The 23876-nt window shown below is 35.1% G+C and overlaps 1 protein-coding gene across 2 annotated transcripts; it reads right to left on the minus strand.

The window, feature by feature from the left end:
* Positions 1-16077: 16077 nt before the first annotated feature.
* Positions 16078-23006, minus strand: LOC112188614 (pyridoxal kinase). Of its 2 annotated transcripts, none has more exons than XM_024327766.2 (12): positions 22548-23004; positions 21777-21870; positions 21554-21658; positions 20740-20823; positions 20038-20111; positions 19657-19721; positions 19349-19412; positions 18851-18916; positions 18352-18408; positions 17377-17421; positions 17228-17281; positions 16078-16482 (listed from the first exon to the last, which is right to left on the minus strand). In XM_024327766.2, exons 1-12 carry the CDS (start codon positions 22626-22628, stop codon positions 16342-16344), a joined length of 930 nt encoding a protein of 309 aa, XP_024183534.1. In that variant the 5' UTR covers positions 22629-23004; the 3' UTR covers positions 16078-16341. The 2 variants fall into 2 exon arrangements, with proteins under 2 accessions (XP_024183534.1, XP_024183535.1); XM_024327767.2 differs by having other exon boundaries at positions 16344-16482; positions 17228-17298; positions 22548-23006.
* Positions 23007-23876: the final 870 nt, after the last annotated feature.

Here is a 23876-nt window from a genome sequence, read left to right on the forward strand (position 1 = left end):
CTTGGCAACCATACCATAAGAAAGCTTGTTTCTATAATGTGAAAGCTCCAGCTAGTTCAATTATCTACTATATTTCAAAAGAAAATCTTGAATAAACATTATTACATAGTGAGTCGTAGTAATTTAAAGTGACATAGTATATGCTGAATCGCTAACAATTCTTAAAAATTCACTTTAGACATCTCAATTTTTTTTTTTTTTATGGTAGAAACTCAATGTGAGACTAGGCCATCAAAGCATATGTACATATTTTTTGTACAAATCGTAAACTACACATTGAATTACATGAGTACTTTTGCCCATATAGTTTTGCATATATATATATATAGTGAAGTTTTGCCAACGGTTGAAATCATTAAATTAGGTCATATACTACTGTAAAATAGTGAAAATCCTCAAATTCTTGAAGTAAGGAGGTCCCCTCTAAAACGGTCTCATATATGGGGAGGCTCTAGAGAGGACCTCCTTAAACTTGAAAGTGAGGATGTTTTTATTTATAGCATGTAGTTTAATAATGTAAACCATTCATTCTCTAGTTACATACATAAATATGAATCCTACAAAAAATTAACTAAACCGGAAAATTAACGTTTAACCATGTGATTAGCACAATTTTCGTTTTAATTTTATCTAACCAACTACATTTGTTTACACGAGTTTGAATGACCAGATGATTATGAATTTGGTTGATTTTTTTATAGACATCATTCTTGCATAGAAATCTAAAGGTTCAACGGTTAACATCATTAAATTAGGTCAAATACTCATATACTAGTGTAAAATAGTGAAAGTTCTCAAATTCTTAAAGTAAGGAGGTCATCTCTCAAACACACAAACAACAGAGTTGGTTGAGCTGTTTGTGTGTTTCATGGTCAAACAAGGTTTAAACCTTGTTAACCACTTTGTTGGCCTTTTAGCATAAATTTGAGAGGTATTTATCAGTGAGAGATGCGGAATATTCCTTAAATATTCTTTAAAATATCATATCTTTCCCGAAATATAGCGAAATTTTGGAAATTCGCGCGATATTATGTTGGTAAGTGAGGAAAGTTTCGAGACTGGAAAAAAAAATGATATTTTCGGCAAAATTATCGAAATTTTAGTCATTGATAACATCCCTCAATGCTACCAAACTCATCACCATAACAAAGACTAGTGAGATTGGGCTAAATACGGCTACGAAGACGGGATCTCTCATCCTAGCGAGTGTGATTAATTTGGAGGAATGAAGCAAGACCCGAAACAACGACACCCTGAACAAAAAATTTCAAATTAGAAATCATTTGAAACATAGGAGTAATGCATAAAAAAAATACATTATTATTCTTTTTTATAGAACTCACCGAATATATATAGCCGACCAATCTGATGTCTACTATAATCTTCCATGCAAATGGAGATCTCACCTCTAACATCCTAGCGACTGCCAAAGTCATGAGCGTACCCGCAACAGTTATGTAGAAACTCAACCATATGGCTTATCCATACTGTGCCGCCACATTCTTCTATTGAAGATACAAGAAAAATAAAACATAAATTATATTGTTAGATAGAATAACCAATTACAAAAGCATAAAGAACGACAACGGTGTTAATATAAATTTTAAGATAGAAGAAAAAACTTACAATCTGAAGATTATAAATCAAAGATTCTTCATAATTACAAAAGCATAAAGAAAAATATACCACACTGAGGCAGCTAATGCAACTAAAACTAGAAGTGGACTACGAAACCAGTCCTCTCTAAGCTCTCGTGTATTCATCCCACTGTGGCTACCAACAGGAGAGTGCATGATACTGATGGTGAGGCCCTGATAAAATCCCACGATACAGCCTCCGCCCACCATCAGTATCATACCTAAAACTTTAGCCTGAAAACTCCTCGCAGTCCACTGGACATACTCCATCCTGACACAAAAGCAATAAAGATTACATATATAAAAAAATAGATGTCACATGTTTTAAGAGGAAAATAATCATTTTCATCCATCAAATTTTATCAGATTGTAACAAAAATTTAGATTAGTTTGAAAAATACCCACAAATGCATGCTGCTAAAAAAATAAATGTTGGACCATAAGCAGTCAATGATGAAGAAAAACTGGCCAATGTGTATCGAAGACCAGTATAGGAAGACAGCTGACTCACAACGCTGTTAGAAAAATGAATAATTAGTATATAATATAATATATGATATTATTAAATCATAATTACTTTTTTGTATCAATATTATGTATTATAGTGGATTATACACTCACTCAAGAATAGCTAGATGAGGAATTCGAAAGACTCTTGCACACCGCAGTGGAGTCCTATCGTACGTTAATAAAAAACCAATTACAAATTATTATAACAATGTATTGAAGCAAAATATGTTATGAATAGGCACTTAGAAATAACGGCAGCAGATGCTAATACAACAGTGGCCAGGAAATTTTTAAAAAATAGAAACACGCCAACTGTCATCCCTTTCTTAAAAGCGCGCCCTCCTGCAAATAATAGAGTTTCCCCCTGGAATCAGTGGAATTATCGGTCCAATGATCCAAGAGAAAACTCCTACAATAGCGCCCCAAATCTCAGCCATATCACACTTAGTGAAGAAACATGCCAAGACAAAATCAAATTTTAAGTTTAGCCATTTTACTATATTTTCAAGAGGAGAAATGAAAATTTTTAGTGAATTTAATAACCAATATTAAGGACTGGTAACCACCACATACACACAAAGATGAATTATTTTCTTCTCTTTCCTTCTCTCGAATGCTATATATTTTTTAGAGATGCTGAAGACTCCATGTTCTTCAATTTAGACTTAAACGTGGCCCAACTCGATTGTTTTTGCTTAAAAGGGAAAGGAAAAACACAAAAGCAACACTTACTCTAACATTATCATTGTCATGCCTTTCAATATCTTAAACCAATATATAGCTATTTGCATTTTCAAGTGTTGCTTGAAAGAATGTGCATGCATGCACAAATACACTATCTTTTACTGCATTTAATCTAAGTTGATGCTTGTGCATGTTATGATTTCATTTCAATAAAATCTGTCGAGGTCTAAGAAAATCACATGGTTCTCAATTGGTAATTTGATTTTATGAAGGATTAGATTTTCAATTACAATATTAGACTCTCAAAACTGACCGAAACACAAAACTCATAAACCAAACCAGAAAAAGTGTCAACACATAAACCCTAAAAAGAAAGAACTCTAATACAGCCCTATTGAAACATACATACATAACCTAAGCTAAAAAAAATATCTCTTTTTGTTTCTGCTAGGATGTGGTTTTCCACTATGGTTTTTCCTTGGTCTATCACAAACACCTAAGGTTGCCTTTGAAAACACTAATTTATATAACACCCAGGCAGAGTGGAAGAATCAAATTCCTATGTTCAATGAGTGGAATCCAATGGCAAAATTAAAGACTAGATCTTGAAAATTTAAGTCTAAACATTGTGACGGTGATAGGAGCATATAATGTGATTTATAATGTTTATTTCTCATATTCTGTTTAGCTTCTACGTTTACTATATAGTTTTTTAACTTAGTTTTACTTTTTTAGGTCTATAAGAGCTATGTATTGAACAAAAGAATTAAATAACATATGTTAAACATGTGATTACACAAAAGTAAGGCATGAAGGATGGGAGGAGGTGAAATAGTGTGCTAGGCACATTAGACTTTTTGAAGGCTTGTCACATGGTTTGCATGTGAGAATTAAAATTTCTAAATTTCTAAAACATGTTTTGCATGTGCGTTTTTAATAAAGGCATGTGACATCCATGCAAGACATGTGTTTCGAATTTGTCATGTGCAAGGGATGATGTTAAGTTCATATCTCCTAAAATGTCTCCTAAAATATAGGAATAATTTTCCTAATTTTTAGGGAAGTTTTTGTTAACTTTTCAAAGCCTATTTGGACAAGGATTTCTAAGCTACTTTGGAGAAAGACTTCCTAAAATTTATAGGAATTGGTTGTTCTGTTCCGGCCTTCAAGTATTGATTTGGAAATTTCAGGAGCTGTAGAACTTCAAATTTGGATTTGCTGACTCCATTGGAAAGCAGACTCTCGAGGCTTTTGATCCATACATATGGGTTTTCTAGTTCAATGTGAGCTATGAACAGCAGCCCTGCAAAGTTGACGGACCTGTGTGACGGAAAATCAGAAATTTTCTTTCTAAAATTTAGGAGAATTTCAAGGAGCACATTTACAAAGTCAATTTGGATTTGACTTCTTCAACAACTTGGATAGGGAAACCATAATGCATAAGGAAAGCTCAAAAAGGACCAAGAACCATGTTCTAGACATCAAAGATTTATTCAAAACCAATATGGACTAGGTTTTTCTATAAGTAGTTTAGAATTTCCTTAGTTGTTTGATAGAAGGATTTGTAAGGCTAAAGCTAGTACTATATAAAGTCATTTAATCTCACAATATAACACACCCACACCCTTCACTTTCTCTTCTATCTCTCTCTCTCTCTCTTATTCATCCGCCTCCACCTTTTTCTTCTTTTCCTTTTCTCTATTTTTATACTTTTATGTTTGTTTTTAAAACTACGTGTAACTAACTTTTTATGAATTAGGGGCATCAATATGAAGCCCCGTTTAAGTTCCTTAGAATAACTGAGAAAATTTGGAGGTCCTGATAGAATAACTTCCTTAATGATTATACACAAATTAAGTCTAATATATTATCTCTCCCTTTGAGAGAAACCCTAACTTAGCGGCGGCCAAATTGTGCAAACCACTCGTCTAGCAAAGGCCCTGGCATCGAGCTGGCCTTGGCCTCGCCGATGTCAGGCGGTATTGCTGCCAGATGGGGACTGAATGGGTCTGTCGAGTAGTCCCATGTGAATGGGTTGCTCAAGCTTTCTGGCAGGTGAAGCTTTGGTTTTTGGCAGGAGATCTCTGGGAGGTGGCTGATCTAGTGTTGATGATGGCTTGAATTGATGGCGTGATTCAAAATCGATAGAGGCGTGAATTGGGAACGCTGAAATCGAGGCGAGTTTGTGGTGAAGTAGCTTGTGGTGGCGTGGTTTCGTCGTGGTTTAGGTCGTGTTGGACTTGGGGAGGCGAGATCATGGCGGTGCTGTCACAAGAGTGAAGCTGTGCTGGAAGGTTTGGTGGTCTAGAGGTGGAGGTCGGACCTGGGCCAAGCCAAGCCTGCTGGGCCTTGAGCGGGCCTTCTCTTGGGCTACTTTGGACTGCAAAATTTTGGGCTAGAGCTTTTAGCCCTAGGCCCGTCTCTATGTTTCTAGTTTTCGTCTAATTACAATAATTTCCTTGTATTTAAGAAGCTATGCACTTGTATGCGCTCTATGAACCTCTAGCGCCTCTAGAGTAGTACTAAAAGAGAATTCCCGCTACGTCTACGTATTCGATGTATAATAAGTGGACCTATTGCTACCACAACTTCTTGATCTATCTGGAAAGAAGGCAGCAGGAGGATATGTAATGACTACTTTGGCTTGTGATGAATGAAATTGAACCCCATTTTGGGATTGATAAAAAAATAAAAATAAAAAATAAAAATTGTGACAATCAAAAACGTCAGCCTTTCTATTTAAATTACTTTCCTTTTGTTGTACATGTGTCTGCTCTTGATTGGTTAAAATGGGGGGCATTAAGCTTAAAATAAAATATGAAACTTTTTATCTACCTTGTTATCTCTTTAATAATTATGGATAGACTCTATTTACCGTTAAAGAGTTTCGAAATTGGGAAAAAGTTAGAGAAATATGTTGTGCTTTGGTGAATCATGAAGGAAAATTTTATAAATCTGTTCAAATATACAGTATGTTTGGATTTGATGAATCAATCTCAACATATAGAAAGAATGTTTCATAATTACACTTCTCTACAAGTTTCAGAATTACGAGTTAAAGCTTTGGTAGATACATCTATATGACTTGCATTGCAAGATTGTGTTTGGATTTGATGAATCAATCTCAACATATAGAAAGAATGTTTCATAATTACACTTCTCTACAAGTTTCAGAATTACGAGTTAAAGCTTTGGTAGATACATCTATATGACTTGCATTGCAAGATTGTGCTTTTAGAGGAAATGATGTTGGAATTGTGCTTTAATAATTTTTTATATCTATAATATAAAGACTATATATCAGCAGCCATATCTTTATTGTCCATATATATATATATTGATATGTACACTTTGATTTATCTTTAAAATTTGTAAATTTCTAAAAGTATTATTTACAATTCTAGGATTGATCAAGTTCTTATAGTCAGTATTTCTAACAAATGATTTATTGTCCGAAAGAGTGTTTTTGCCCTTTAAATATCCAACTGTCCTTAAATCACACTACTAAAGGTTCTAAATTTTCATGGAAACCTATCAAAAACTTTTAGCAGCGTCAAGAGTTATTTCCAATTGGGTTGTCGATCAAACTTGATGCTCAGAGAGCTTTACAAGTTTCAGAACCTAATCAAGTGATAAACTCAAGAAAACTATCCTCACATTATCCCTTAAATATCCATTATGGAACACCATGACCACTTTCAATATGGGTACCTGTACGTAAACCATAATTAAGTGATGAAAACTTTGTATCCAAAAACTCAGTTTAATTAAAAGGAGCGAATTGGTCAACCGTCGTCACTTGTATGTTTTCTTGGTTGACCAATTGCATGACGACCGCGAAACGTGTTTATTTTTTCACATCACGTTTGTAAATATTTCATCTATGGATGTGTGTGGACATGAAATAAAAAAAATTAATTTTAATTACAAACACATTGGCCTATACCAATTTTCTTCCTAAAGTTGTATGACTTATACATTACATTTAAATTGTTGAGTTCATTCTAAAGCAACCATGAAGTGGAAAATGAATTCGGAGAAACCAACCGCTCGATGGAGAGATTGTAATGTTTTATGGTGGTTGTAGAAAATTCAGCGAATTTGGTTCTCGTTTCGAATTCGATCCACTAGGTCAAACTTAGTTACTCTTATAAACTTATATTTATACATCATACACTCCAAATAGCAACCCCTATCAATTCAAAGAAAATGGAAAAACCGACCGTTGGATGAGTTTATTACAATAAATTATAAGTGTGGTAAAAAAATTTAGCCAATTTCACCATATTTTAGAATCCGATCGAATTGGTCAACCGATATATAGAATATATATATGCACTCATGCACATATTCTATATAGAAGTATAAAAACTTCCACACACACACACACACACACACATATATATAGATACATATATATCTCTATATATATATATATATAAACACACACACACACATGTATGTATATATATATATATATATATCTCTATATATATAGATACATATATATATATATATCTATATATATCTATATCTATATATATATAAACACACACACACACATATATATATAAACACACACACACAAATATCTATATATATATATATATATATATAATATTTTACGGGCTTTTACGGGCCGGGCTTAGCTGGCCTTTGGCGGGCCGGGGCTACTGGCCGAGCAGGGTTTTTTGCAGGCTTTTGGCGGGCCGGCCCACTACCCACCGAGGCGGGCTTTTTAACGGGCTGGGACAGTCTTTTAGCCCTCAGGGCCGGCGGGACTCCATCGGCCCACTTGATCTGCGGGCTTTTGATGAGGCCTATGGTCATCTACGTATATTCGGTGAGTTCTATAAAAAGGAATAATAATGCATTTTGTTTTATGCATTACTCCTCTATTTCAAATGATTTCTAATTTGAATTTTTTTTATTTAGGGTGTCGTTGTTTCGGGTCTTGCTTTATTCCTCCAGATCACACTCACTAGGATGAGAGATCCCGTCTTCGCGGCTGCATTTAGCCCGATATCACTAGTCTTTGTTATGATGATGAGTTTGGTAGCATTAAGGGATGTTATACATCTTGGAAGGTAAAAAAATTCTTTTGATATTGTTTAGCCATATTTGTTTTAGTACGAACTTATTATTTTGTTCATAACTAAGGTTTCTAATTTTTCAATACACTCAGCATTTTGGGGGCGATTTCCATCATAGTTGGGCTTTTCATGCTTCTTTGGGGAAAGATGCATAATCCTACACCCCCAGTACTCCCTATTCAGGAGTCGGCATCCCTACCTGCATCACACTCATCACCTGCATCAGCCGAAGCAAAGGATAGTAGGAGAGGCAGATGAGTTATCTATACTAGAGCGGGGAGAGCAGGAGCCACGGCAGTATCCAGAGGCATGTCAGTCACAGGAGAGGCCAGAGACACAGCAGGCAGAGCTAGAGGGAGAGCTGCCAGAGCGATCGAGAGAGGCAGAGGTGAGAGAGCAGCTAGGGCTAGAGCTAGTTGAGTCTAGACAAGAGAGGTCGGAGACACAGTCAGAGCGGCTGAGAGAGGCAGCACACTGAGAGAGATAGAGATGCATGCACCAGAGCAGCCAACGGCAGACACTTCTACACAGGAAAGGTTGGAGGTAGAGGAATCAGAGCAGCCAAGGCTGCCCGCACTAGAGCAGCCAGAGGCTGACGGGTCCTCGGAGACACAGTTAGTGCGGCTGAGAGAGGCAGAGCTTAGAGACGAGAGTAGCCAGAGGAAGACACTTCTACACAGGACAGGATAGAGGTAGAGGAGTCAGAGCAGCCAGTGCTACCTGCACTAGAGCAGCTAGAGGCTGACGAGTCTTTGAAGACACAGTTAGAGCGCTCGAGAGAGGCAGAGCTTAGAGAGGCAGAGCAGCCAACGATAAACACTTCTACACAGGAGAGGATAGATGTAGAGGAGTCAGAGCAGCCAGGGCTACCCTCACTAGAGCAGCTAGAGGCTGACGAGTCTTCGGAGACACAGTTAGAGCGCCTGAGAGAGGCAGAGCAGCCAGCGATAGATACTTCTACACAGGATAAGATAGATGTAGAGGAGTCAGAGCAGCCAGGGCTACCTGCACTAGAGCAGCTAGAGGCTGATGAGTCTTCAGAGACACAGTTAGAGTGGCCGAGAGAGGCAGAGCTTAGAGAGCCAGAGCAGCTAGCGGTAGACACTTCTACACAGGATATGATGGAGGTAGAGGAGTCAGAGCAGCCAGAGGCTGACAAGTCCTCGAAGATACAGTTAGAGCAGCTGAGAGAGGTAGAGCTTAGAGAGCCAGAGCTGCCTGCACATGATTCCACACAAGATAGGCTTGAGGTAGAGTAGCTAGGACCGAGAGACCCAGGGATTTGATTTTTTTACTCAGAAGATGACATTTGATTTTCGCACAGGCAATAGTTCTCTTCCCTCTTTTCTTTAAACTGTTATATGCTTGCTAATATCTTAGGTGGCTATGATATCTGTATTTGGTATGTGCCTTTCTATATCTATTTTATTCTTTTCCTTTCTAGTATTTATTTATGGTGCTAACTATTCTGCAGATGATGGTGAAGATGTAGATGGCTTGTCAACTGAGGGTGTCGAGATTACATGTTTCCATTTGGTATGTGATGGTCATCTATGAGCAGTATAATCTCTTAGTTTATGTGAATGGGTAATATTTAACAACCTTGTTTTTGTCTGATGAAGATAAGCACAATTATATTCATTCACAATGATCGTGTTCTTTGAAGATCAATTCTCTAGTCTTCTCTTTTCTGGTCGTATTTTAATGTGTTGGACTTGGAAATATATTATGCAAGTATAACAAAGTCACTAAATAATGTATTTTCAAACTTGAGCAAGGTGTTGTCATTTTAGGAGAGGTTTTTTACTGCTTAATAAATTGATCTTGATTTGAGGTTATTTTCTTATAGTCTGGAGAAATAGAACTTCCCATCTCCTTTTTCACTTACATGCTACAGCAGAGTCTCTGGTTTGCATATTTTCGGTTTAGTACCTTTTCTAGCAGATCATTTGAATGTAAACAATTCTAAAATTTCATTTCATGGTCGAGATCAAGTACAAGAAGTTGTATATGTTGAATGTACTTAACCATTGCTATGTTAATCGTTAATCTGTGATTCTTTGCTACAGGATGGTGCGCATTACATGATTTATAGACCCTCTGACAAAGGTACTGCTCAAGATTTAATACGTTGTCTGCACCTCCAATTTTCAATAGCACTCAAGATTCTATTATTCTCAATTAGAGTTTTTTAATTTAGCTAAAACTAAAGCCTGATTCCATAATCTGGAAATAGAACCTAAATAATTTGGATTTGTTTGTGCAGGATAATGATGGTCAATTGCAAATTGCTGATGATGTGAGCAATGCACTCATTTGTAGTTGACAGGATGTCGTTTTTCCATTTCTTTACCATCTGACTATATGTGCTCTGCTTGAAGACTATTAGATTTCAACTCTGATCATCGCGTACTGATTAGTCATTTAACTACATTATCCATTTAGCACTTCTTTGACAACTGTAAGGAAACTAATATGTCATATCTTCTATATTATAGCAGATAATTCTATATGTGAGTAGTGCAATAGTTGTAACTTTCCTTCTATGTAACTTAGGTTGTGATTATAAGAATGAGCAAACGGGGGATTCCCCCGCCCCCACCTCAAATTTCCCCAGCTCCCCCATTCCCCATCTGGGGATATTTTCAAATGGGGATACCCCGCCCCCGCCCCTGCCCCCGCATTGGTCAATTTCTCTATATGAGTTTTTTTTTCTATTTTAAAATTCTATTTTCTATCTTTTCAAATTTTTTCACATCTTAACCGTTCAGTTTTTAGGTCCTAATGTATAGATCACTTCCTCAAATTTTCAGCCAAATTGGTGATAGTTAAGGCCTCCAAAACTACAATTTACACAAACGGACCGAACCTATCAAACCGGAACCGTTCGTGTTTATAATGGTAAATTGCAGTTTTGGATGCCTTAACTATCATCAAATTGGCTGAAAATTTGCAGAAGTGATCTATATATTAAGACCTAAAAACTGAACGGTTGAGATGTGAAAATATGATCGAAAAGTTGGTCTAATGCCCTATCCCTATAAAAGACAAAAAAAAGGGATCCCTCACTAGAAGGGCCCTATATATATATATATATATATATATATATATATATAGTGTAATTCCTTTCAATTCAATAAAGGGTTGACCTCGTTGGATTAAAAAAAAAAACTAATTAGTTTAGTGGTTGTGGGATCATAAAATCTTCCCAAAAGCACATGTGATACGTTTATTTTTGAGATGGGTGGGGTGGAGATAAAAATTGTAGTTTCTCCTAAAACAAAAAAAAAATTGTGCCATATTACTTGTTAATAAAATCAACATTGTTAATATCAGCGGTCCAAATCTTACTAACTTGTGGAGTGAGGTGGGATGAGGATAAAAATTGTCATTTGGTACATACAAATGAAAATGTAAGGAAGGCTACCAAACTCCTCACAAAAACCTTTTATTTATTTGTTTATTTATTTTTAAATAAAGTATAGAATTTACTCACGTTGGGATGAATTCCACTCCTTATAAAAGAAAAAAAAAACAGTATTGAATTTCTTCTATTTTCAAAGAAGGACCCCCCCCCCCGGGCCCATCTCTCTCTCTTTCTCTGTGTGCATGGGTTGTAAGCCAATCCAATCTGCAATGCTATCGAATGAGACAATTTGCTAAATTTAGATCATACTGCAAGATACTACCATCAAATAGCCAATAGCTTTTGAGTTTAAATTCAAACTCCAATTAATTTCATGTTAATCTAGTAGAAAGAGAGTAATGAATATTGTCCAAGATGTTGAAACCAGAACTTTGTTACTTCATCTTTTAATCTTTCAGGTAAAGAAGAATCATGCAACTATGTAGACTAAATAAGCCTAATTTTCAAAGGCCTTGTACTTTAAAAGAAGAAGAACAAAGAATTCAAGTACTGCCTACGTGAATGCTTCCAGGAATCCTGGTTTGTTTTGTCTCATGTCAGTACTTCACTAGATATATTGGCAGAGATAAAACATAGCACTATTATTTTTGTTCCGTTCCTTAAATTCCCTAGTAACTTCAGCAGTTATCCCATCATCAGTAATCAAAAACTGAGGTTGAGATGGACATGTACCATCAATGTATCCCAATAAATCAAGACTTTGGAGCAAATTTTCCATTTGAAAGAACCATGGAATGTAATTATTGTGATCAAGCCTCAAAGTAATCAAATTCTTCATACTGGAAAGAAGATAAATGATGGGCACTTGTGTATCTCGGTTCATGATGAAAATGAGGACGAGCTGCAAACCACAACAAGCCAAGATGGAAAAATGCAGGGACAGATTTCAGTTTTCAGTATATGTTTGAGATGAAATTTCTTCAAGATAGAAGTGACTCTTCAAGAACAAGATAAATGTCAATATTCAGTATCAATAATATCTTCAGCGACAAGATGACATCAAGCATTTGACTTCAAGAAATAGAAGAGGAGTGACCCTTTGTGGGATTGTGCCCCAGTAAATCTTTAAGAACCAAATGGATTAAACAGCAAACTAGGCCAATCAACAATAATGTGATTCCATCCACTCAAACCTTTGTGGTATTAACCTCAAAGAAATCAACTCTGGAAATGAACAACACCTTCCTGCACTTATATTGCAAACATACCAACGCCAACACCACTTCAATAAATCCTTCAATTATCTCAAATTGTCTTGGCACTGAAATAGTGTCACTTGTAAAGCAAAATTATCAATGACAACTACCATTTGCAGCACTATCACTTGAACACCAATACTGATAAGAACTATTGTGCTCCAATACAGTAATTACTTCAAAGAAAACCAATACTTTAAGCTTTTAGGAGTCACCAATTGTGTATAAACAAATAGTGAAGAGGAACCATCCTTTGTGCAATTTTCAGAACTTGTGCAGAAGCCTCACTATAATATAGCATACCCTTCATGGGATTTCTTAAATGGAGAACTATAATCATACTAAGGAGTGAACTGATTTCAGATTGTGAAACTGTCATGACTTCAAAACTTGTTATATATGAATCAACAGATTATCCAAAGTATACTCTTCCAGATGCACACCACACACAATTATGTTATCAGAATCTCACAACAGTATATGAATCAAATCATATCACCCTTCAACAATCTCAATATCAGATATCACAAACTATAGAAGCAACCTCAGTACTTCAGCAAACTTAACGTTCATTCTAAAATTGAGATTCGCGTTCATATAGAAATTCATGTAGGTTTCCTCAACTTGGACACAGAACACCTCACCAATTTCAGAAGACCAAAGGAACAGAGATTCACAATTACAAAGGAAAAAGGAAGAACCCATTTCCTCCCTCATAAGAAAGATACAATCTTTTATAAGAAACAAAAACCTTTGGCATGAAAATCCTAAGTGGGTACCAAAGTAAAGGCAGAAGCAAACCCCATGAAGCAAATACATCAGATACTACGAATCAATCAGAGAGATCAAAAAAACCCATCTTTATGAAAAAACCCAGTTTTGGAAATAGTAAATCTTGAGGAGGAGGAAGAAAGTACCTTAGGAAAGCAAGCAGTAGGAGTCAAAGCGTTGAGTTGGGAAGAAAAGGCAGAATAGAGGTTGCTCAGAGCTAGCGAAGAGTGTCCACATTTTTCAAAGCTTGACGAGCAACGACGGAGTTGTAAGTGAAACAACATAAAAAAACCAATTTCAATTTCAATGTCTATGTCTATGAAGTTGAAGTTGAAGTTGAAATTAGCCATTTTTGTTGAGTCACTCGCAACGCCATTGCCAGAATCGGCCAACAGAGAATGCAGATGATTAAGAGTAATTTTCCCAGTAGTGGCAAAACCACACATACCGCTAGTTTTTAAAACTAAAGCCCCGGATGAAACGACACCGTCCTCTATTTTAGAATTACTTTTAAAAAAATAATAATAATTTATTCATTTTAAAAAAAATTAAGGAAGAATAATTTAGATTATATTCAACATTGCACTTCAAACACATCTCATGCTCGTACTCAAGGTGTACACAAAAAGCCTAAACTTGACAAAACGACATAAACCTTGGTAAGTGATCCACAAAAGGTAGTTTTTTCCTTTTTGAAAGGCACAAAAGGTAGTTTTGAGACTAGATGTATAATCATGATATATAGTAGTAGTATTATGGCACGTTTACTTACTTGGAATGGAAAACAATCATGAATCGGAGACAAATGGAATGGGAGAATAAAGGAATCGGTATTGATTCCGGATGATTGATTCCTAAACCCATCTCCCCCCTTCGTAATCAAATTCCTGAACATTTAGGAATCGATTCCTGATAAATAAGTGGGACCTACACCAATTCCGATTCATTCAATTCCATTCCATTCCAAGTAAGTAAACGTGCCCTTAGTGTAGTCACCCTCAAGTATAACACGTACAAGCAATTTTCTATAAAAGCTTGTCAAGGATTAATTTCCTTTCACTAGTTAGGGTGTTAACCTAAAAATAAAAGTTAGATTCTTTTGACTATAAATATCAACGACTGAGATCAACTAATAGATGTTGGGTCACTTGCACTACTGGTACATAGAAGAATTTTTGCAATATTTACGACAACTCAACTTTCTCATGTCGATCTCTTTAATACAACAGGAAAAAAAACTGACAGAATTGGCTCATTTAAGGCTTGTTGCACTATGTAAGGTTTTTGTAGGCAGTAGCTAGTATACAAGATCCTTTCACCGAAGATCAAAATTGTACAAGGGCGGGAATGTCCCTTTACACCAGGGCAAGGTCTTCTATAACGATCTTTGGCCAATCAATTGGAGTAGGGTGGAACCTGTACTATCCCTCGTTAGCCTTTTAGGGCTCTTGACCAAATGCCTAAATTTAGGCGACAAATATTTCACTTACTCAACTAAAAGATTTGTGTGCCCATTTATTCATTTAAAGATAAAAGGACAAGTTTGACATCCAAATAATTAAAAATTCATTGGAGGCTTCACCGGACTCCGGTCACAGGCCGCCGGAATCCGAATTTTGTATCCTGAAATTGCCGAGCGTGGTCTTGATAGCATGAGAGAGAGAGAAAGAGAGAGAGAGAGAGAGAGAGAGCTCTGCTTGATTGAAAATGATAAATAAAAAAAGAAGAGAGATCAAATGAGAATATTTGAAAGTCTCAATAGAATAACTTCCTTAATTATTATAATTTGTGACAATCAAAAACTTCAGCCTTTCTATTTAATTTACTTTTTTTTGTTGTACATGTGTCTGCTCTTGATTTGTTAAGGGGGGCATTAAGCTTAAAATAAAATATGGCTGTCTACTTGTTATCTCTTCAGTAATTATGGATAGACTGTAATCACCGTTAAAGAGTTTCACAGTTGGGAAAAAGTTAGTGATAAAAAATGTTGTGCTTTAGTGAATCATGAACGAAAACTTTATAACTCTGTTCAAATATAGACAGTATGATTGGATTTGATGAATCAATCTCAACATATGGAAAGAATGTTTCATAATTACACTTCTCTACAAGATTCAAAATTACGCGTTAAAGCTTTGGTAGATACATCTATATGAATCTTCATATTTTAGAGGAAATGATGTTGGAATTGTGCTTTAATAATTTTGTATATCTATGATATAAAGACTGTATATATCTGCAGCCATATCTTAATTTATTGTTCATATAGTGATTGAAATGTAAACTTTGATATATTTGATTTATCTTGAAAATTTGTAAACTTCTAAACGTATTGTTTATTTGTTTACTATTCTAGGATTGATCGAACACTTGCAATCAGTATTTCTATCAAATGATTTATTGTCCAAAGAATGTTTTTGCCCTTTAAATATCCAACCGTCCGTAAATCACACTACTAAAGGTTCTAAATTTTCATGGAAACCTATCGAAAACTTTTTGCAGCGTCAAGAGTTATTTCCAATTGGGTTGTTCGATCAAACATGATGCTCAGATGGCTTTACAAGCTTCAGAACCTAATCAAGTGATAATCCCAAAGAAAACTATCTTCACATCATCCCTTAAACATCCATTATGGATGCACGTGAATAAAGCCTACTATTACTGGTAAATAAAATTTGTTGGGTCAAGAGTTTCTTCTCAAGCAATAAGATGCCCAAGAAATGTATAGAACTATGGATGATTGTAATTTCTCACGAGAATACACCAACAGAAACAGATTAATCCAAGAAAACTTAACAATCAGCACCTGGATACAGTTTGGCTTCTTTCTAATTCCTAAATCAATTTGTTTTCATTTTTAAAACTTCTTTATAGTTTCTGTAAAAATACTAACAAAATTAAACTTCCCTTACAAAAGTTTACAGAAATGGTTAGCATTAATCTAACATCGTTATTACTGCTGCCATTTCTAGCTCCAAAGGAAAACAATTTTCAAATTTTCTCTTCAACTTCTTTTCCATATATTAGGCATATCTTTCAGCTCTGAATTTAATCTCAGGTTGACGAATGTCATCTTGACTTTGTATTAATCGAATCTCTAAACTGGTTGACTGGGGATCATGGCCAGCAGTTTTATAATCATTTACTGTTCTCTGCAAAAGGGCCTGCAAGTATTGGAACACATAATAATAGGTCAACAAGACAATTCAGGAATAAGGTTAAACCACTAGAAAGTATATTCCAGTAACAGTTTCTTTCACCACCAGGTTGAGTGCATGGGCAGTGTGTCCAAATTACAACAAATCACACAAGCTATGTAATTCTATACCCCTTAGTCCTCCAGATGAAGTTATAAGTATAATATTTGTATATCATCCAAATCAGTTAATAGGCTCTTTTTCCATATCAAAGACAAAGTTTAGTATTGTTTTCACAAAACTGAAAAATAAATAAATAATTTTCACTAGCAGGTTTTTCATTTTTGATTTTTCAAAAAATTATGAGACATCATAGCAACCATCTCCTGTACATGCCTTGTGTAGCACAATGTTCAGTAAAAATACTTCTGTTGGAAAAATCATTACTCTTTTTTAACACAATACTATTTAGTATCCAGAATAGATAATATGATAATGCAGTTTTCATGGAGTCATAAACAATGGATCATACAAATAAGAACTCAAATTTGGTGCATGAATCTAGTTTTCTTTTGTGCTTTATCATTTCATTTACTTATGATTTTTTGAAAAGGTGAAATTCAAAAGAGTGCAGGATTTACATCTTTAGAACTATATGACAAGAAGGTGAAACTCAAAAGGTGTAACTCAAAAGGTGAAACTCAAACGAGTGCAGGATTTACATCTTTAGAACTATATAACCAAAGAAAGAAGAGGGCAAGGAGAGGAATACCTGCACGGTTGATACAGCAAGCTCCGCAGCCTTATCTAGGTTGTTAGGATATTTCTGCAGTAGCAAAAAGACCAATTATTGATATTTATAAAACTTTGGAAAGGGCTCAGGAGTTTAACTAAAGCCAAAATAGAGTTTAGAGGCATTACATTACTCCAACCAAGTAGAAGCGCAGTTGTAAGATCTCCTGTACCCTACAAGTGCATGCATATGGTTGTCAATCTACAGAAACTTATGAAGGAAATGACTGTAAAGACAACACACAAGTTCGCTCCACAAACCAGAAATACATTTACTTTTACCATAAACCAGATATCGGCATCTATAGGATTCATTTTCATCCACACAGTTCTACTTAATGTTCAAATCATGCTCGCCATTTATTGTATTACAGTTGTGTTTTTTCTTGTAGATATTTACATCCAAACTGAACCTTGGTGGAATTGTTTCCCACCAGATATTCAGTAAACCTGTGTGCATTGGAACAGTTAACTTAAAAAGAAAAAATATAATTAAAGCTCACAATTCTTATGCTGTCAATTGATCATACCACAGTGTCACAAGTAAGTTCTGCTTTAGGAATATTAAATCATTTCTCCAATTAGCGAAAGCAATATAACAAATCAGATCAGTCATCACTCTCAAGAAGCAAGAACCTAATTTCCCCTCCCTCTACTCCTCTCCAAGTCTATCCCCACAACTTATGCCTTAAAAAGGCAAACATAAAATCGTCTACCAACTGGCACAACCTATCCTGATTTGTAGCTGGTGAATTCAGAAGAATGCGAATGGTTATTTTCTGTTATTATTATTATTTATTTTAGTAAGGATAAACACAGATTAAGTTTGGCTCTAGGAGCTGGTATATTGAGAAGAGTGAGAATGGTTTTAAGGATGTAAACAAAGAAAATCAGGTTCTACTAAAAAACTTCAGAAAGGAATGCCACCAATATGTCATAAAAACATTAAGACACCGAAATAACGATATACTCTGATATAATTCTATCATATAGTACTCGATCTACACTAAAGAGTATATTGCTTGTATGCCTGTTCATGTCCTATACTAACTATCATATGAATAAAGCTCTCAAGATGAAAAGCAAACAAAGAAATTTTCATACCGTGAAATACGCAGGAATCTTAGGAATCACAATCTTGAATTGTTCTGGAGACAGACCCTATCACATCATAGATTAAGTATATTTAGTAAACAACTTTACCTTGAAAAGTAAGTGTGTTCACCATAAATATATGCATCAGAACGGAAGAAACACAAGCTCCATGTAGTTAGACAACAAGAGTTATCATAAATATAATAAAAGTTATAACTTTTTTAATTAAGAGTACGGGAAAAAGTACAGAAGAATCTACTTCTGCGAAAGAGTAAGTAAGGATGATGGTCAGTGAATCAGGAAGAAAGCAAGCCTCCCATATGAGTAGTAATAGAAACAACATTAGCAATTATACCTAAGCATTCAGATGCTAAATAAAGAGAATTGTAACTTGACAAGGTCCAACTAATAGTAGGTTGTAATCAATACATTCAATCAGGAAATTTTGGATTTAAAAGTTTGATTACTGTCAGGTACGACCAAGGTTTGAAGCCCGAGGAGAACTCACTTGTTCCTTTTGATGACTACCAATTAGAAGAAGATTACCATCTATATTTATGCTTGTTATCACAACCTGCAGTATATCAATGTTGCACATTAATATTATGAAATTGAGAGATGTGTGTGTGTGTGTGTGTGTGGAGAAAGGGAGAGAGGAAGAGAAAAACAAAGAAAAAGTGCGAGATAAATGTAAACATTGAAAAGCAGGCACAAAGGATTTTTTCTTAAAAAAAAAAAGAATCTATCTTCGTCCAAACTATGATGTCTTACAAATTTGTCATAATAGTAAGAAACAAAAGAAAATTATTCAACATGAGTCAGACTAGACTTATGCTTATACATTCAATGATTACCCATCTTGATGGATCACATTTAAATGAAGTGAAAGTATTTCAGGACCGGTCTAGTCAGATATAAAAGTACAATCACCACCACTGAGAAAATATATATATGGACACACACACATATATGTACATATATCTAATTAGTAAAGAAATAATAGTACCATTGATGGTCCAGCAGCGTGAAGAATGTTACAAGCTTCACGGCCATCTCTTTCAGACTCAATCCTGTTACAGCCCATAAAATAACTATTATTTACAGGTCTAAATTTTCATTTATGTGCCTAAATGGAAAGCAACAGTTGACCTAAGCAAATCATTAATCTTTTTGGCAAAACATCTTTCTAATCTAGAAAATATTATACTAATACTTCTACTTCATACTTGCAACAATAACAGAAGAGAACATCAGATGATGTTAAAAGTAGAAATGTTCTGTGTACCCATTACAAAAGGTGCTATCAATAATTACCTGGAGTTGGTCAACAATTCTGCTTCAAACTGGTTGGGAGTCAACATTGAAGCAACAGGGACAACCTTATAGAAAGTCCATTACAAGAAAATTGCCATCGAGTCAGTTTTGCAGTCAGGCCATTTTATTAATGTCATTATAAAGCAATGATTTTTGCATCAAGAAACAAATTCAGGATGAGAAAATACTAACTTAGCAGAGTACCATGATCAATAGATCTGACACAAAATATTATATTTGCAGGATACTATGACATAGACCTAAGTTTCTGCAGTTGTTTCAACTAGTATCCAGATAATTTAAAATTCATATCTAACCTTATATTTGCAATATTTTTGATAGGCCACACATAGGCATCCATAAACGAGTTACATTGCTTACCTTTTCACGATAAACAGATACCAGCTCTGGAGGGACATACAGCTTTCCTTCATCACCCATCACTGGATCACAGACTGAGCAAGGGCAATATATTAGATAAAGATGAGAGAGGCATTATTTGATTCTTTCCTAAAAAGAAGAAGATGAATGAGCACTCCATGGACCAACAAATCTGCACAATTCAACTGTTAACCTAAAGATTAAAATGGTATGGATGGACTGCAATGCATCCATTACACTCAGGTTCAAGAACAAAATAAAATAATAATATTAATTTATAATAGTAATAATAATAATAATCTACTCAGTTATTCGAATTATATTATTTTTCTCTCTAGTCACTTACTTTCATAGTTCCTCCAATACTTAATTATATAAACTATTTGACAAAAAAAACTTTAAATAGACTTGATTAATATAAAAGACAGCAAGAAAAAGTGTTGCGCAAAAAAATTTTTAGGTTTGTTCATCAACAAAGATAACAACTACAGAAGTAGTTTGACCATCCTTGGCAATGTTTAAATTGAAATATATAAACATAAGTTATTTTCCATTCTCGCTCCCTATAACAAGACCAAGCAGAACAAATAATATACAAAGTAAACCAAACCAAAGGTCAAAAAAGACAAGCATGTAGACAAAAACCGTAGTATAGCCTGTAAAAACATTTCCACATGTCACCATGTTTGATGATCCACTCACCATATCTAAGTTTTGGGTTTATAGAGCGAAGTTTATTGACAACTTCCAATACAGTGCTCAGAAAAGAAACTGAACCAATATAACCTGCAAAAGACATCAAGAAGATCAAAGCCACATAAAATTCAAAGGAAAGTAAGTTTAGTTTTGTAAAGGAAATATCATCCCAAAGTAATGGGTTTCTCAAGATAAATGTTAATTATTCTGTTTCTTCTTTTCAGGTAATTCAATTTAAACTCTTTCCATACTTAACTCAGATGTCAACCAATTGCATAAGCACTCCCAAACAAGGACTGCTCACTTTTAAACTGTTTTGTTATTTGGTGCTGTTTTGAGATATATACTGGTGCTTATAGCCAGCAAATTCAATGAACGACTCGTCCTATGTTTGTCATCAGAGAATAAGAAGAAGAAGAAGTTGAATCTAATTCTCTTCCTGTGATGGTGACTCTTTCTAATGCAAGGGACAACAAAATTACAAGAACAGAATGAGGAAACTTTGATATTACTGGTTACAGTAGAAATAATACAAAAGGCATTAATGGTGTTTTATTTAATACTCGAGAGAAGCAAGTAGTATGTACTGCAATTCTCTGTATTATAGATCAGCATATTAAGTCATCAATGCATACATATTTTGATGTGTATATATTCATATGGCAATCTCCAGTTCTAAACATTAAGCTTTATGATTTCTGTATTGCTTATTTCCATAGTAGAAAGTCAGAAAACAAATTCATGAAGTAGCTGCCATGGCAGACTTCAACTTTTTTCATGACCACATATTAAAAAAATCACTTCACGAATAGATTATGACCTGTTAATAAATGAGTGTAGTATAATAGATCATTTGATTCAAGGCCTTGTATCAATGCCCAAAGCTGTTCTCCATTTAAAACTTGACCCTTAAATGTTGGGTATCCTGCAAACATTTTAAGGTCAGTTGAATCATAATGTCACCTCCATTTAATCAAGGACAGCATGCAACACTTTATATCAGGCCTAAAATGAACTGTTTGAATGAAATAGAAGCAGCTTGCCTGTGTGGTTTGAGAACTGGACAGAATTAATTGGATCCACATCATAGCCTAATAATTGCAGGGGGAACACAGCTGATTTATTCCCAACATATCCCTAAACAAGCGTAACAGATCAAGAACGATAACGGTTCATAAATAATCTCAAAAATACAGGCAGATACTCTCAAAACCCACGTCATAGATTATGTGTAGGATCGTTAAACAGCGCAAGCAAGAAAGCCATTACGACAAGTCCAGTTTAAGGAAGGTTAGGAAATCATGCATGTACTTTTAACACAACCAATTGTACTCATAATACTCAAGCATGAAACACTACTATACTAATAAATGTGAAACTTCCCAATAAAAAAAAAATACATCTGATGATTCCATTTGATTACACAATCAAGCCATCATAACATTTCACATCGACGGAAGAACTTGGAAATACAGAAAACAACATTGATCATACACAGAAAAGTCAAATGAACTGTTATTAAAGCTCATGCAGAAAAATTTTAACAGCATAACACTATGAAAAATCCAAAGCAAAACAAAAAAAAGGAAAAAATAAAAATAAAAAAAATATTCCAACTTGGCGAACAAAGGAATCAAATCATATACAATGTCTGAATATTCATAACAGAACACTAGGAACAATATGAGCTTGGGCCAAAATCTGGCACACAATACAATACTGAAAAAAAAAATTAATATAAGAAATTAGCATCCAGCTTCAATTTTCGCAATTGTGTATTGGTTTCTAAGTTTCGTCGCCACGGTGATCGATACCTGAACAGTGTGGGATTGGATACTGAGAACTCGACCAGTCTCGGAAGGCAGAGCCAAGGAAAGGATGGGAGGAGGAGCCATTTCCGAATTTCTCAAGCTTCGCTTAGCGACGAGTCTCGGTTTTGATTTCTGCAGAATCGAAATCTGCCGAGAAGAACAAGAAGAAGAAAAGGCCAGGTTTTTCTGGGGAGTGAGGAGAGTTTTTTTCAGGCTAAGCAGAGTCCACACTTGAATTTTTTTATTCAAGTCGAGAACGTTTTACTTTGATTTCAACCGTTAGATCCCATGTGCGGTTAAAGATTCGAATCGGATTGAGGAAAAACAAACCCTAAATAAGATCTTCCCCAATTTTGCTCTGCAGTCTGTGTTTGGGTGGATGGTCTAACAAGGCGCTTTTGTTTAAGTGACAGTTGGTGAACAGAGACGTGAAATACTTGGTCTGTTTTTGGTTCTTTTGGCGCGTTTCCTAAAATGACGAAGTTTTTATTTTTTGGTCTTAGGTAAAACTTCCCATCAGTGAGGTTCCTTGAGTCATAGAAAATGTGTGTGTGTGTGTGTATATAAGGCAAGATTTGAATGAGGGATTCCCTTGCTTTTTAAGAAATGACCACTTTTGAAGGTGAGTTTCCTTATTATGTAGTTCAGTGGGGACAGTTTCTAATAAGCTAATATGAAGTTTGACGTCAATGTCTCATTGCTCTAAGGATATATGGGTAGACTATCTGAAATCTCGAGTTCTTTCAAAATAAAAAATAAAAATTTACCTCATTTGTCTTATATGACTATTTCTGTCGCACTGGAGTGGTGGATATCATCGCTTGTAATTTTCAATTGTTAGAGAGGATGTCTAACATTACCGGGTAGTCTTCTTATCTATCCCAAAACCATCCTAGAAAGAAAATTTGTGAAATTGTCGGGGTTTATAACTTGTGCACATAAATAATTGGGCCATTAGGGTTTTGGAGAATCCACTGTTATTGATTGAGGGAGTGTATTTCATACCAGCACTCTTCTATTCAAGTCGAGTACTTTTAACTTTGATTTCAACCATTAGATCTCATTACGAGATTTTGTGTACCGGATCCAACCAATGAATCGGAGGCTGAAATGTGGAAATAAAAAATAAGGGTATTTCACAAATTTTGCTCGAAATTTAGCGGTTTGAGTGATGTTTGGTCTTTGTCTACATGTCGTTCCCAAACTACGATACTATACCATCGAGGTTGTTAATTGTTATGAACCAATTTTTTTTTTTTTTTTCAGTAGAGGTAGAAAAGAAAGTCTAGTGCTAGGTAGTTGAATATAGTTGTTCAATCACCAATGAAATGA

Source organism: Rosa chinensis, chromosome 2 (assembly GCF_002994745.2).
Source record: "Rosa chinensis cultivar Old Blush chromosome 2, RchiOBHm-V2, whole genome shotgun sequence".
NCBI lineage: Eukaryota > Viridiplantae > Streptophyta > Magnoliopsida > Rosales > Rosaceae > Rosa > Rosa chinensis.